This window comes from Barbus barbus (genome assembly GCF_936440315.1).
Source record: "Barbus barbus genome assembly, chromosome: 42".
In the NCBI taxonomy this organism is placed as follows: Eukaryota; Metazoa; Chordata; class Actinopteri; order Cypriniformes; family Cyprinidae; genus Barbus; species Barbus barbus.
This window is the reverse complement of record NC_136720.1, coordinates 18,358,090-18,374,767: the sequence shown is the minus strand read 5'-3', so window position 1 is coordinate 18,374,767 and position 16,678 is coordinate 18,358,090. Positions and strand designations below refer to the sequence as shown.

At 37.5% G+C, this 16,678-nt stretch overlaps 1 protein-coding gene across 1 annotated transcript in view; it reads right to left on the bottom strand.

The window, feature by feature from the left end:
• Positions 1 to 336: 336 nt before the first annotated feature.
• Positions 337 to 16,678, bottom strand: part of LOC306861803 (CCR4-NOT transcription complex subunit 4-like) — a 31,113-nt gene continuing 14,771 nt past the window's right edge. The window contains exons 4-13 of the mRNA XM_079404286.1: positions 15,488 to 15,574; positions 15,232 to 15,333; positions 15,013 to 15,138; positions 14,811 to 14,929; positions 14,320 to 14,523; positions 13,080 to 13,137; positions 12,659 to 12,914; positions 12,020 to 12,559; positions 4,546 to 4,764; positions 337 to 2,234 (exon numbers count right to left, since the gene is read on the bottom strand). Coding sequence (XP_079260412.1) covers positions 1,921 to 2,234; positions 4,546 to 4,764; positions 12,020 to 12,559; positions 12,659 to 12,914; positions 13,080 to 13,137; positions 14,320 to 14,523; positions 14,811 to 14,929; positions 15,013 to 15,138; positions 15,232 to 15,333; positions 15,488 to 15,574 — 2,025 coding nt within the window. The 3' untranslated portion in view covers positions 337 to 1,920. The remainder of the gene's footprint in view (positions 2,235 to 4,545; positions 4,765 to 12,019; positions 12,560 to 12,658; positions 12,915 to 13,079; positions 13,138 to 14,319; positions 14,524 to 14,810; positions 14,930 to 15,012; positions 15,139 to 15,231; positions 15,334 to 15,487; positions 15,575 to 16,678) is intronic.

Here is a 16,678-nt window from a genome sequence, read left to right as displayed (position 1 = left end):
CTCGGTAAGCTCGCTGCGAACGCCTAATGCACTCTTGACATTATCTGGGAGCCGCTGCCTCTTTACGGAGATAAAGTTAATTGGGCCACACCGAATGTATTTGAAGGCTCATGCACCGGAGGATGGTATTGACACCCAAAAAGAAAAGAAAAAAAAAAGTGCCACAAACCCTCCTCCAGATCTGATCTGTCAAAGTAACAATTGTCGACGAGCGCTAATGCAAATGAGGACGACGTGTCCGAGCACTGAGCAAGAACGTTCGTCCATCACCGCCTTTCATCACGTCTCGAGGCGCTAAAAGAAAGTTGACAGACAAAAAACGAGAAAGATCACTTCGACTCAAGCATGACATTGTCTTTTATTGAAGATTTAGTTTTAATTTTCCTCCAGACCTTTAGAGAGGTACAATTTCTTTCAGCTCTTCATTTTTCTTACATTTTAGCACTGTGTAAAACCCAAATTAAACCGTACTGGTTCCATTGTCAAGATTTTATTTATTCATTCTTCTTGAATACTGAGCTCTCGGCAGGAACCTACACAACTGATACAGGATTAAGACCGTTAAAAGAAAACTGAGATGGGGGCGAGTAGGAGTGATGAACAGTGTTAACCATCCCGGACGAGCCCCCTGTGTATTGCCAAAACATCAGTTGCCCAGTAGCGCCGCTATCCCAGCTTTCCCTTTTGTGGGAAAAAAAAAAAAGTGTGCAAAGTAACTGCTACAGACACAAAACGTTATGATCACATCCTCGTGAATTTCCCTCTGCCGGAATCATTCGAAAAGCCCTTTAACCCTGATTAGTTTCTTCACGCACCCACCAATGGCAAGTTTCACGCCACACATTCACACGTCACCGCACTCCGACTCTAGATCTAGTTCCTAAAACTCTGTACACCTCGCACACCTTCAAGTTTCTTCAGGGAGCATAGTCAGAGCGTAAACACTGATTAGGCCACGTACGCCGAGGCAGCTATGAGAGACGCCACATGGTGGCTTCCCTTGTGCTACACGAGCCCTGTGCTTGAAAGGGGTCGGTGGTACCAGCTCTCAATTCCTCTAAATTTTGCAACGCGCCGCCCTCTGATACAGAGGTTAACCGCGGTGTTGCGGAAGACCCCCCCCCCGACCAACCAGACAATTTGGCAGAAGGGTCAAAGGCAAAGGCCTGCATCCATCTACAGCTAAATGCCACGTTGAGAACGGGCACCACGTTTTTGACCCCTAAAAAATGCATCTCCCTTTTAACAAGGGCACAGAAAGGTAGAACAAAGTTAAAGGCCAAAGATCCTCGGTAAAAGTGCTTTTTGCTTCGCCATCATTATGCCTTTGATCCATCAGAATAATGGAAGCCAAGTACCTTTTGATCAAACAAAAACTGAAGCCCTGTTTTGATTTTGGACATCTACTTGATTGCTTAGCTGCATGGCTTTAAGAACTCTCACAGGAAGTAGCTCCTCTGTTGTGCAGATGGATGAACAGGTGCTGTTCTTTTTGGTTTAGCTTTGAAGGCAGACTCTTGTTTCTAAATCAAGACACTTTTTGTTTGATTCTTTCCATTTGGTTCCAATGGAATTTCAGTAACGCACATCATTGATGATGCGTACTGGTATGTAGAGTTCCAAAAATTATGTAGTGACGTTAACATTACTAGGGAGCTTGTTTAGGCCTCATACCTGTTTTCTGCAAAAACTGGCTTATTTATATGACCGTTTGAATTGGGAAAGCTGGAACAGAGCACTTGGGCAACAAGGAAAAAGAAAGACTAAACCAAGGGAAACACAAATCCGGGATAAAAATGAGCGCAAGATGAAGAGAGAAAAGAATACATAATCTTGTTATTTTGTTAATAGCTTTGTACTGATTCGTCTGCCGTGTTTGTCGGCTGTTCTTCGGATAAGGGGAATAGGATTTCACAGTTCCTAATGGCGGTCCATGCCGGCACTCTGTAGTAGATCTGTGGAGGCCTGGGCTGAGGCTCTGAAGGCGGTCTGGAAGCCTGGGGGAGGTGAGTGGAACTGGGTGGCGGGGTTGGCCGTGGCTGTGGTTGGATAAGGGGTCCAGCCGGCTCTGTGGGGGAACTGGGCTCCGAAGGGGCCACTGTGTGGGGGCTGAGGGGGCACTGTGGAGCCAGTAGGGACATCCATCTCTGTGAGTGCCTGCAAGGAATTGAGCCAGTGGGGAGGATTGTCATCCTGCAGAGAGTCCAGACTGTTGCCTGAGGATGCTGGGATACCTGAAAGTGATAGGAAAAAAATGATTAACTTTGATTTGATTTAAAATTTTAAATATGTAAAATATTCTACTATAAAATTCATGTGCCAGGTTCTTAGTTATTTATTTATATTTATTTATTTTTATATTATATTATATTATATTTTATATATATATATTTGACCGATATGAAGTCAAAACTTTACATACCTGTACACCTTTCAGAATCTGCAAAATGTTAATTATTTTACCAAAATAAGAGGGATCATACAAAATGCATGTTATTGTTTATTTAGTACTGACCTGAATAAGATATTTCACATAAAAGATGTTTGCATATAGTCCACAAGAGAAAATAGTTGAATTTATAAAAATGACCTCGTTCAAAAGTTTACATGCACTTGATTCTTAATACTGTGTTGTTACCTGAACGATCCAAAGATGTGTTTTTTGTTTAGTGATAGTTGTTCATGAGTCCCTTGTTTGTCCTGAACAGTTCAACTGCCTGCTGTTCTTCAGAAAAATCCTTCAGGTCCCGCAAATTCTTTGGTTTTCCAGCATTTTTGTGTATTTCAACCCTTTCCAACAATGACTGTATGATTTTGAGATTCATCTTTCCACACTGAGGACAACTGAGGGACTCATATGCAACTATTACAGAAGGTTCAAACGCTCACTGATGCTCCAGAAGGAAAATCCATGCATTGAGAGCTTTTGAACAGAATGAAGATGAGTACATTTTTCTTGTTTTGCCTGAATATCACATTTAGGTATAACATTTTCATTTAGTACTTCCCTTCAGAAGGTATAATTTTCTGTGTGATTTTTTAACTAAATTTACATGAACAAAACGGGTTCCCTGCTTATTTTAAGATTTATTTCTTTTAATGAAGATTTTTTTCCACCTTCATTATGATATTTGGACACCCTGACATTTTTATGTTCAGCCATGGAGGGAAAAAAAATTATTTAAATTAATATCATGTCATTATAATATCATTTGTCAACAAATCCACCGGAATCCATTTATCATGTAGGCGACATTGAGGACATTTTCAGATAATTTGCAATAATTGGATTAATTACATAAGGAAAAAAATTACAAAAGGCATTTTTGGGTGCTTTTGCACCACTTAAAACATGCTGGCCTGCTGTGAGTTATTAATTCCAAACCCCCTGTGGATGATGGATGCTGCAGGCAGCCGCTGAGAGCACCCAGACAATATCCGCGACATCCATACAGATTGCAACTTCAATCTTAGGGAGCAACAGATAAGATGTTGCTATTTCCCTTCAACCAAAGTTTAGCAAATGGCTAAACTTTGCTTAAAGTATTGATTGCAAAAATAGCTACACAATTTAGTTTTTGTCAAATAGTAGATAAAAATGTTGCTCTAGCAATAAGATACAGAAGAATGCTGTAAATGTTCACTGCATATTTAACCACTTTGTATACTGATTTTTGGCACTGTGTAGTATTCTTGCATGATATCTGATTTAGTCCACATGGATGCTTTAGACTGTCTGAATGTGCAGGAGCCCAAATTGATCTGAAACGTGTGCCCTCTTCTATGGCCCTTAAAATGGCTTTACATCGCTGACATTTTTAGTGAAAAGGTTACAGAATAAATGTTTAAAAGGCCCAAAATGCATTATTCATTTTAGCTCCCAAAGGCACAATTTGAACGGGCTTGGTTTTTCCTGAGGTCAGGTAAATTTGTTTCACAAATGTGTTTTGTGATTTTAAGCCCATCAGAACAGAACATGTTATTCTATTTTATTCTCAAAAAACCAAAAATATTGAGAAAAGTATTAAATATTAATAACATTTAATAATATATACTTAATAAATAATAATGAAATATTAAATGCTAAAATGTAATTAAATTTAGATTTTTTTTTTGTCCTACTTTATTAGGTCTTTAATTACTATGTACTTGTATAAAAAAATGGTCAGGTACAATGCAATTATTGTGTTCATGCTGTATTGCAAAAAACTTTTACAGTTATTGGGGTGGGATGCGGTTAATATTAGGGATAGGTTTGATGGTTTGGTTAAGTTTAAGGGGTTGAGGTAGGGTTGACAGTGTAATTGTAGAGATGTAACTACAGACATTAGTTACATACGTAACTACATGAATGTATTTTTTTATATTATTACAATGTAAAAACATGTACGTGCACAATAAGTACATCATATCCATTGATTCATTTAGATGTAAGGACATAGTAGTAAAGACACTTAATATAAAGTGGGTCCAATGAGAAAAACAGGAGAAAAAGGGAAGGAATTATTCACAAGTACTTTTTTAACAAGGTAATTCAGGCTGTACCTGTGATGATGGCAGGGTCCATCCAGCTGGCTGTGCCCTCCCAGCTAAGGCTGTGTGAGATGCCGCCTGTGTGGTTCACGCTGGATGAGGAGGAGGATGAAGACGAAGATGAGGAGGAGCTGGGAAGTCCACCAAAGTTGATGTTGATGTTGGGTAAAAGCGCTCTGAGCCCATCCTGCCACTCCTTCACATTTAGACTTTCTACTGAGGTGCCGTTTTCTGTTTGGGAAGGTGATGGTGGGGTATCCAAATGCCCATGTGCACAAATACACAGCAAAACATGATGGAGACGGACAAAGGCAGAAAAAAAAAAAAAAAAATCAGTTTCAACATTTACTTGCACAACATAAAAAAACAGCCAATTCCGAGTGTTAATTTGGTATGATTAATTTTATAATTGTGACAAAACCAAACAAACATTCAAAAGCATTTGAACAAGTGCAACAGAAAACTGGGACAGCTTTTAGTCTGATACGGTCTTAAAAATGCAACGCTTTATGGTGAAAATGACGCAATGTGACAATCAAATCAAGTGATTAATTTGATTTATTATTTGGCATTTAATGGCTGAAGATCGATTGATAGCCCTAACAAAAACACAGTTTAATTGAATTCCCTAAAAATTTAATTTTCATTCAGGATATCACATCAAGAAACAGCATTAATCAAAGCCGGACTGCGGATTAATAGCAGCTACAGTAATGATGATTTATACTTGATTCAGCAAAAACAACAGGTGATCTTTGGCTCCTTCTGAGTCTCCTTGCCCTTACTAATGGAGGAACAATCATTATGAAGCTTTTTACAGTCCCGTTATTATTCAGTTAGTTTCTCATTTATTTTCCTCTGTGTAACACTGGAGGAGAGACGTGCAGCTTCAATAGCGCAGAGCTTCTTTCGGCTGGACTCAGGCCAAAATAAACCTTTTCTTCTCTAATCAGGCCAGTATTCTCCTAAGGTTTGCCTCTGCCCACAGGGAGGGAGAAACCAGGCAGCAAAGATGATGAAGGAGGGAATAGAGAGAAAGAGAGAGAGGGACAAACAAGGAAGAATTGCAAAGACAGGGGTATGGAGTGAACGAGATAACAACCCTGGCAGGGAAAAAACAAGTCTTTAGCCTCTGAGCTTGACTTAAGACCCAGCAAACTTCTCTGGGCACCTTCCTCCAACATCAGCTTCCCTCAAAGCCTGGACAATATATTGTAAAAGGAGGTGAAAACAGAAAAAAAAAAATCTATATTAAGGTTGGCTTAAGATTTAATACTGACTGCTGTATTAATTTGCGTGCAAATTAATTTAATATGTGAGAACAAATGGATTGCAGAGTACTATGACAGATGTGAAACTAGCACAGCAATAAAGGAAACTGATTACCTGACACAGCAGTACATTTTTGCTGTCATCACAAAATAATATACAATTAACTAATCAGAATCAAGCATTCCAGAAAGTTGCCTAATAAGACAAATATTAAGTTTTATATAATCTCTGATTGTGACCTCATTAGAATAAAGCAGAGAGGTTGGGAAGTTGGATTCATTTTCGCAAATCTCTAAAATTGTCCTTTTCATCTGTTAAAAACATTGATGCAACAATTTGTTTGCAGTCCTTGCAAGGCATTATAGTTGGCAATACAAATGTTACAGTTAGGTAACCAGCTGCTGAGGTCTTCCGGTTAGGCCCAACCAGTTATTAGGTTTAGGGGGCAAGCACTTTTTCACACAAGGCCATGTGGGTTTGGATTTTGTTTTCCCTTCATAATAAAAAAAACTCATTTAAAAACTGCATGTTGTGTTTACTTGTGTTATTTTTGATTAATATTTAAATTTGTTTGATGATCTGAAACATTAAAGTTGCAACAAACATGCAAAAAAAATTAAAAAAACAGGAAGGGTGCCAACACTTTTTCACACCACCGTATATAAGAAAAAATAAAATAATAGACAAAATATCTAAAAATAAATTTAAAACAAATTATGAAATTTTGGTAACACTTAAAGCCTTTATGTATAATGCATTATAAAAGTAGTTTTAATGCATCAATTATGCCTTGTAACGCACCTTATGAATAACCACATTTAATACATTATAACACTTATCATTGTTACACTATGCATTTTACATTCGGTTATAATTATTTACTACAAGATATAATGCATTACAATACTCATGAATAATTATAATGCATTATACCTATTTATAGCTGACCTATTAATGCATTACACAAAAGCTTTAAGTTAAGTGTAACTGAATTTTTTTTTGTATTATAGTCCAACTCTATCCCACACTGTAACTGTACTAACAAACGCAAGTGTACTACCACCAGCAAGATGGGAGTCTACTAGGACAGCCTGCTGTTAAAAGGTCTTCAGACAATAAAGGTGCATCCGGCCAAGTCACCATATGCACTGATACTGTCAAACAGGTCATGCTTGTAATTTAATTATTTGGCAACATGGGAATTTAAGAAGCAGACGGAGCTCCCCTCTGACACCATTTGACAGGAGTTCTCCTGAGCGTGGGCAAGGGTCAAAACTATGGATGCTGCAAAGTCAACGATGTGTTTATTACTCCACAGGGATGTCAATTTTTCACAAGCGAATAGTTTATACATTAGTAAATTATTTTCGTGTAAGACCCAGCCCCTTCACCGTCACTCACAGACTTTTGCACGTGTTTTGCGCATGAGCCGCACGCACCCCAAAATGAAACCGCTTAATCGACCATCGCTCTTATCGATTACATCGCTTATCGACAATTAATCGATCGTCGATTAATCGTTGACATCCCTAAGTCAGTTAAAACCAGACATAATGGATTTCAACTTAAGTTTGGCTGGTTAGCAGGGGCCAGGTAGCCCCTGTTGGAAGGTGTACTAAATACAGTATCTTGATACAAAAAGCATGTTTCTCTATTGATGAGTGTACATGCATATCCTGGATGGAGAATATAAAATTCTACCATATTTCATTATTTTACAGTAGATGTTTTCCCAGTGACCGTTTCTCTTTCTCAGCCACTAAGATAACAGCAATCAGGCCTCAAACACAGAAGAAGTGGCACGTTCACTTGGGAAACGCTGAATTGGTTCTGCAGTCGATACGTCAAACGTGTGCAGATAAACAAGTCAAGTGTGAGAACGAGCCAATATGAGAATCTAGACACTCAATATCAACACTTGAGGGGGACTGGGCTTTAATGAAACACCTCTGAAGGAGAGAATAAGATGAATGAGGTGTTCTTTTTAAACCTCTCCACAGTTCTTAATTCTGATTAGAAAGTGCTCGTCTAGCCAAGTGTGGCAGGCATTAACACAATCAACCATGTTCGCATTAGCATACACAGATAAACAAGTGTCGTCATGTTTTATTTATGCAGATGGGACAAAAGCTAAACTCAGAATCACATCAGCAGAGAGAAGAAACTAAATTTGTCTTGCAGAGCTGTAGAGGGTGTAAAGTAGGTCTTTTCTGTTTTGTGATGAACAATATATCAGTTAAGACTGGGGAGTTAATAAAACATTAAACGAACAAGTAACCACTGCAATGTATGCATCACATTAAAAGTTTGGGGTCAGTAACATTTATAATGTAGTACATTTATAATGTTGAAAAAAAAAATACTCAATCTCCATTTATCAAAGAATCCTGGATTAATAGACAAATCCTGGATAAATACCATGCTTTCAACAAAAATATTAAGCAGAACAACTGTTTTCAACATTGTTGAGAATCAATTTTTTCCTAAACCGCAAATTAGCATATTCAAATGATTTCTGATAATTACATTTTTACATATATTCAACCCGATTTTTTAAAATTCATTTAAATAATTTTAAATTGTAATAAATTTAATATTTATATTCTTGATATGTATTTTATTAAAACATTTTTTACTGTATTTTTTGCTCAAATAAATAAAGGTTTGGTTTCACAAAAATCAGGCCATGCTGATATTAAGCAGAATCGGCTGAGAATCACGTTAACTTGGAGGATTAAAAATATTACATATAGCCTACATATGTTTTCAGTTATTTTTGCATGAATTTATAGTAAATAAAAATCAGTGAATCAGTAACTGAGTGAATTAGTACACTGTCATTTCATTAACACAAAATCAGAATAAAACACATACATACGTGTATCTGTATGTATATGTATGTATGTATGTATGTATGTGTATATATGCATGTATGTATATGTGTATGTATGTATGTATGTGTATATATGCATGTATGTATATGTGTATGTATGTATATGTGTATATATGCATGTATATGTGTGTGTGTGTGCGCGTGTGTACGTACGTACATACGTACATACATATAGCCTACAGTGTATAGCACTAGTCAACTAAATGAATATAACATGGCAAAGACTGATTGAATGTATTTTTAGTCCAGTGCCTGTATATATGATTAGTATTGACCAAGTTCAGAGGCTGTCATATGTGGATCAACTTACTTTGTTGCGTACTTTCAATATGAAAAAATAACTTTTATATTGATTCAATGGATTTATTGCATCTTGGGGGAACAAAGATGGGTTTTTATAATAAATCTTTGAAAATCTAAATCTGGATTTGAATTTGTAATGTTATTATAACCTAAAGATGCTATGTGAAAGTTTGAAACAGAAAATAGTGGTTTTCATCTAGCCACTTTCTTGGTAAAGAAAACACATTTTTACTCAAAATTAATCAAAATGGATTTATAGCGTTTTGTAACCTTTCATATATATACACATACACAGTGATATCATCAGAAAACAACAAAAGCAAAAAAATAAATAAATAACAGTCGACCAATCTGCTTATATTTTTCAATTTATCTATCTCAATTACATCTAATTCTACATTTTCAATATAGCAGAAATCGATCTCTCACTCAAACACCACATCTAACAAGTTATGAGACTGAATGTGTTGGCCCCTCCAGCCTATTTTGGTATCTCGACTCTTCGTAAATAATGCAACGTTCCCCTCCCAGGTCCTGGGCAGCTACATCCTCTGGAGGACACCATTGCAAACAGGGAAGACAATTTCTCTCACTGAGACCCATAGATTTACGAAACCAACATAAAATACACTGCATAGCACAACAGAGCCAGAAATGGAGTCAGTAGTATAAAAAAAATAAGTCATGCCAGTTATTCATTGTTTCTATGAGTAATGAAACCCTCAGGTCACTTCCAATTTCCCTTCCCTTATTTTTGCACCATCTGAAATACAAGTTAATCTAATCTTAAAAAGTAGGAGGCACGCTGAGAAACAAACAGCCTGTTAGCAAATGCTACACTTCCACAGCAGTGTCAGCAGATGAGATTGTTTCACATAAAAAGCCCTAAAGCTAGACCGCAAGGAAACACTTTCTATTTAAATGAACTGAATTTCTGAAAGATCAATTCAGGACGTGCTTGGGAAGTAACTAACTGACGCTATTGACTTAAATGCATTTTTTCAGTTCCATTACAGCAGCTTTAAAAATTTCTGAATGCATCTTCAGTACCAACTTTTATTTGTCTATGTTTGTCATGGTATCAAAGCAAACTGGGGCTGCTTTATGATATTTGATATCTAGATTTTTTTTCAGCTTGGCTCTTCGCCGATGGGTTCAGGTAAGGGCTTAAGTGAAATGTCAAACTGTAGCCTCTTCCCCCTGTCTGAGTACTTTCTCTTCAGATGGATAATACCAGTATATTTGATATTTTCTAGAGCGTTACGGGCTGTTCTCACATCCAGAGCACAAAGATGAATCTTTGTAAACATTAATCTTTGTTTAAGTTTAGGCTCAGAGTTCAGGTCAGGAAAACCATCTGTCTTTTCAAGTCAAACTGAATTAATTAGGCTAGACTGACTGTAAATAAAAGCATTTATTGCCTGAGGTGGACACCTACACTCGGAGGTCCACCACATAAATCACAGAAACATAAAATGCTAAAGGTAAGAAAAAAAAGTGGGCTGGCCCATCATGCATTAGGCAAAATTGCAGTTCTGTCACGAAGATGTCCTCAGGGGATGATGATTATATGCTGTACAATTTGTATCAGCACTAAATGTGACAGCGATCTCACTGCTATACTAAATAATCATGAGGTTTCATTTCATGAGAGAGCCCTCGGCAATCACCAGAATCTTCTATGACAGAGCTCTGATTGTGTACATTTCGGCATGCTATCAAAAAAGCACCACACTGCCCTCCAGTGACTGAGTTTGCAATGACAGTTACCTGCATGTGTTAATTTTATTTAATTTCTTTATTTTCTTAAATATGTGGGTAGATAGTATTTATAGAGTTGTAACTTTTTAGTTTTAGTTACTTTTTCTTATTTGTAAGTCGCTTTGGACAAAAGCGTCTGCTAAATGACAAAAGTAAAAAAGTAAAGAGTGTAAAGACCATCGACTCTACCGTGCGACTCCACCGGGCAGGGAAACCGGCAAGGGATAGTAGTAGCTTTTTATTTAATTTTTTCATTGATATGTTTATTATTGAAATGTTGTTGGTATATGCATGTGTTAATTTTATTTAATTTCTTTATTTTCTTAAATATGTGGGTAGATAGTATTTATAGAGTTGTAACTTTTTAGTTTTAGTTACTTTTTCTTATTTGTAAGTCGCTTTGGACAAAAGCGTCTGCTAAATGACAAAAGTAAAAAAGTAAAGAGTGTAAAGACCATCGACTCTACCGTGCGACTCCACCGGGCAGGGAAACCGGCAAGGGATAGTAGTAGCTTTTTATTTAATTTTTTCATTGATATGTTTATTATTGAAATGTTGTTGGTATATGCATGTGTTAATTTTATTTAATTTCTTTATTTTCTTAAATATGTGGGTAGATAGTATTTATAGAGTTGTAACTTTTTAGTTTTAGTTACTTTTTCTTATTTGTAAGTCGCTTTGGACAAAAGCGTCTGCTAAATGACAAAAGTAAAAAAGTAAAGAGTGTAAAGACCATCGACTCTACCGTGCGACTCCACCGGGCAGGGAAACCGGCAAGGGATAGTAGTAGCTTTTTATTTAATTTTTTCATTGATATGTTTATTATTGAAATGTTGTTGGTATATGCATGTGTTAATTTTATTTAATTTCTTTATTTTCTTAAATATGTGGGTAGATAGTATTTATAGAGTTGTAACTTTTTAGTTTTAGTTACTTTTTCTTATTTGTAAGTCGCTTTGGACAAAAGCGTCTGCTAAATGACAAAAGTAAAGTAAGTAAGTAAAGTAATGCAAACACATATACTGTAAATTACATGTACTGCAACTTTAAAAATATTAAGTAATATAAAGAATATATAAAAAAAATAATTATTAAATTTGAAATTTTGTTTAGATATATAAAAATACATACACACACACACATACATATATACATATATATATATATATATATAGATAGATGTGTATATCTATTTATCCATCTAAAAAAAAATGATTGATATACACAAACAGATCCACAGCACAGGTTTGCACTTACCTGTCATATGAATACCTCCGAGCACCATATTGTGGTGATGTTGCTGTTGTGGCACCAAGTTTAAGTCCAAAAAGCTGCTGTGCTGTGCAGCAGAAGAAGGGGCTCTGGTGTGATTCAAGTGAGGGAGGTTATTGCGCATGGGCATGCCCATCCAACTGTGGCGAGAGGTCTGCGTCTGGCCGGGAAAGCTGAAGGAGTTGTAGACAGTGCGGTGTGGGAGCTGGGAGAAGCCCCGTGAGGGCAAGCTGGAGTTTGGGGCGAAGTGTGAGGTTGTTGGGGGCTGAAGTGGGCCTTTCGTGGAAGGGGCGTTGTGGAGTTGGCCGAGTAAAGGCCTGTGAGGGAAGACTGGCGCTGATTTTGTGCCGGTCATGGGAAAGGAGGCTTTGTCTTGAACTGAGAGCTCTTTCTCTATAAGGTCAGCCAGTGCCTTACTGGTGACGTCAAATGGGTCAAAGCCGAGGTCGTCATCCTGTTGCTTGGCCGAAGAACCGAAACCGAAGGCTGCTTGCCAGTCTGTAGAGGACGACACTGGTATGGTATCTGTCGGAATGAAGAAGGAGAATTGTAAATTTTTTGTGTAATGTGGTGCAAATAATATTTGTCCCTTGAGATGTAAAGTGTCTAAATGGGTCCAGGTACCTGACGTGAAGAGGCTCTGTGGTTCTGGGGCAGTGGGCCAATCGGAGTTGCTGTGAAGGGAACTGGAAAAGCCGGACACGCCGCTGGGGATGGGATTGGGGTATCGGAAGTTGCTGTTGTCTGAGAAGAGTGATTGTGACTCGGCTGCTGCTCCTTCAAAAGGCGACAGTACTGTCAGCCCTGCTACACAGATAGGCACCACTAGAGACGGCTTGCACAGGCCAGGAGGCGGCGATGGAGAGTCATTGCCAGAAATCTGGAGGATTTAGCAAGGGAGAGAAAAAAAACAAATATCAGGATGTGTGTTTTTATCTTGGGTTAAAACATTACCTGCTCTTTTTAAAGAAAAGTGGTTTAGATAAGTGTACAGCTTTCCATTCAGAAAGGTAAATAATGATCAGCAGTGTGATCCTGAACTTACTTGTTGTGATGTTTCTCCGTTTCTTATACCAATAGAATCTGAAGGTTTGTTTTTTGGGCTGTAGGAAAATAATACAAACTTGAATCAATTACATTAATTACTGTAATGTAATATAATTTATATAATGCATTTTGTCCTTCTAGAGCAGGGGTCGGGAACCTTTTTTGACCAAAGAGCCAATTTTGTATTTTTGGTTAATGCATTTTTCCAAAAGAGCATATATATATACAGTGAGGTCAATAAGTATTTGATCACTTGAACAAATGATATAATAATGTTATAATAATAATAACTTTATTAGGACCATGGAAACTAAAAAAAAAAATTGCAACTAACCATCAAAAATCAAAAATAGTGCAGGGCTTTTACTGTGAGGTTGATTTACAGGGGGATGAATTCTCGCATGTCGACCGTATTTATGCGAATACTCACCAGTGCAGGCATTTTGACACTTTGCGTTTTGACCGTTTTTAGGCACGTCACCGAAGACAAAGTCTACTATGCTTGTTCATGTTCCACACAGACCTCGTGCGCAGAAAACATCCAGTCAGAAGTGGACTGAGTTATGTTTCGCGGCTTTGAGTTTTTAATACTGTCTGTCTTTTTAATATCAAGAATGACCTGCTCTTTACCGTCTCATTCATTCACGTTCCTTTATTAATAACGCTAACAGTCCCACCCGATGAAAGCTGCGTGGAAAAAGCAAAGTACTCTGCGAAATGTTTCATACTGGCTCTTGGCACAGGAGAACACCATCTTCTATAAAACAAAGTATAAGTTTCAGTCCTGTCACTTTAACACACTTTTACACTTTTACTGCTGTTCAAAAAAATATTTATTTTCGCTATTACCACAAACAAGTTTGAATCTGAGTGTATTAGCTCTACGTTACCATAGAAACGTCAGTGGCATTGAACAGGCACTTTGGCCGGTATAAAAATATTTATTATTATTTTAAACCTTCTATCAGCTTATGTAGTCTCTACAACAAAGGAATTGCTGATCTCTAGTGATGTATAATTTTTGTAATAGATCATTTGTTGATAAAGAGTGAGAGTTCTGGCCATAGGTTTCCGATCGTTGTTCTAGAGTATTCAGTGTTTATATCACCATACAACAATACCTTGAACCCTCGGTGCCCTTAAGTACTTGAGAAAAGATTAAAGTTTTTAAAAAAATTTGGCAAAGAAAAAAAGGCTGACAGAATATGGCACTAGGCAGAAGTTCACAGGCTGGCTACCTCACAGAGTCACAGTTTGATGTGAAGAGAGGCAGGCCAGTGATGGAGCCAAGGCCGAGCTCTGTGTCCAGACCGTCTGGAGTCATGTTTTCAGAGTCGGAGCCGCCATCTAGGGGTGGGGTCTTATGGTGTTCTGGAAGCCCATTGGGCGTCTTTCCTGTGGTTTGTAACGAAGGCCAAGCTTCTTTGCTGTTACTGTTGGAACTTTAAATATGATAGAAACATTAAATGTAAAGGAGGAAGACACCAACAAAACATTAATGTTTCCATTATTGATATTTTAATACTTAATGAAAGTATAAATGAACAAATTATAATGAATTAATTTTAATTATAACTTCACTACTTATAGTTTTCTCTATAACTCTGAACAATAAACTCATCAAAAATATGAAATAACTTCCATATTTCCATGTGTTATTACTAAATGAAAGAATAAATAAATAGGTTTTTAATTGGAGCTGGTGTGAAAGGTATGATTCCGTACAAACCTCTGTGATGTGCCTGATTTGCCCTTTGTCTTCTCCCCTGTTGAGCTCTGCAGGAAGTTGGGGTTTGTTTTGTAGATCTCCTGTAAGAGTTGCTGTTCATATTCCTGATGTTTCCCTGCCTGCAATGTCAAATGTTATGAGCTCAGATGCAAGTCTGTCAATGTCAATAAACAAGTTAAAAAGCAGGAAGCAGCAACATTACCTGCATTTCTTCTTTTGTGAAACTAGCAGCTTCGTCTCCCAGCTCGTGAAGATACATACAGTCTGGTTTGGGGCACTGCATGCTTTTTAGAAAATAACTGCAGTATTTTGTTGTACCTAAAGAAGCCTGCATGATAAATGGAAAATTTAGATATAATGCACACTGGAAGTAACTAATTCTTCATAATATTAGACTATTTTTGTCCCAAGTTTTCATTACCTTAAGTGTTCTGCCGTCTACGACAACATTGTTTACACACTGTATAGCTCTGAGGGCATCTTCTGATCGAATGTAAGTGACGTAGGCACTGGCGCTAGGACCCTGGGGACAAATTTCAAAGCATATTACGACTAAATCAGAACGAGCAAAACAGTACAAATGGCAGGCCATGTAAAAATGCTTATTATGCAAAATATTTGCTTGTTTGAATCGTTTGAGCAGACACAAGGCTAGCTGGGAAGAAAACAAAGCTCACCTGTGAGCCAGCATAAGAAGTGCTGTTATTGATGACCACCTTATGGATCTTCCCAAACTTCCCGAAGTACTCCGGCCTTTTTAAGACCTGCAATCAGACATCAATTATATATTTAAAAACACCTGATTGCTGTTTGCAGATCATCAACAGCAAATGTAGTTTTAGTTGAGTCACACAGGGAGAGAGCACACCTGATTATCATGATTCATCAGAAGGATATGAATCAATCACCATTTATTATACGAGAAAGGCATTTTTACACCACCAAAGATCGTTTCTACCTATAAAACCTTACTTAAGTAAACCATTTTACACAAGTCTTTTGAGGATGAAAAAACAAAAAAAACAAAAAAAAAAAACAGGATTTGCGTGAATGACGTAATGTATTAAGAACCGATGACCTAAACAATAATCAGGATGTCCACAATGTTCAGCCAAATCAACAGTGAAAAAGTGTGGCACACAAGTAGGTCTCTGGCGGGTGACTGACAGTTCATTGGTGGAGGGCTTCGCCTCGACGGCATGATGCTTTTGAGATTCTGGTCACTCTTGAACTGTGAAAGCAGCCCGGATGTTTCTTTGCCGTCTTTGTTCGAGTGTAGCGGCCTCACTCGCTTTCTTTATTTTTGTTCTTTTTCACACCCTCAGTGTGAAATAAATGAAGGCACAGAGACTGAAAAGTGAAGGGATGATCGGTATAGAAAGAACATTCAGGCAGACAAACCGCATAAAAACGTTGTCACAATGTAGATTTGATGTTTTTAAAACTTTGTTCTCCTTATCTCATTCGAACGCTCTTGAATTTAGAAGGCATGTTCTCACTCTCTCGGTTTTTCACACTGAATAACTTGTTCTCTGCTGAGATCTATTCAGGGTACATGACGTCAGCTGTGATGGCAAATAGAGGGAGAGAAAGAGCATCAGAGAGAAGGGAGTGAAAAGAGAGTGAAAGCTGTTTTCGTGGGCTGGTTATGCAGGCTAAGTGCAGCTGGTGGGCAGGTAGCTTTCATTTACCAGGAAACCATTTATGGTCTCTTTTTTTACATTTAATGATATGTCGCATTATAATCAGATCTACACATCTTCAAGAAGTTTCATGCAGCCAGTTGCAAGTGATCCTATACAAAATGCCAAAGGAAATACCATAATAACGGAGAATAGTAGCATCAAAAAGTATGCTTTTTCATATCT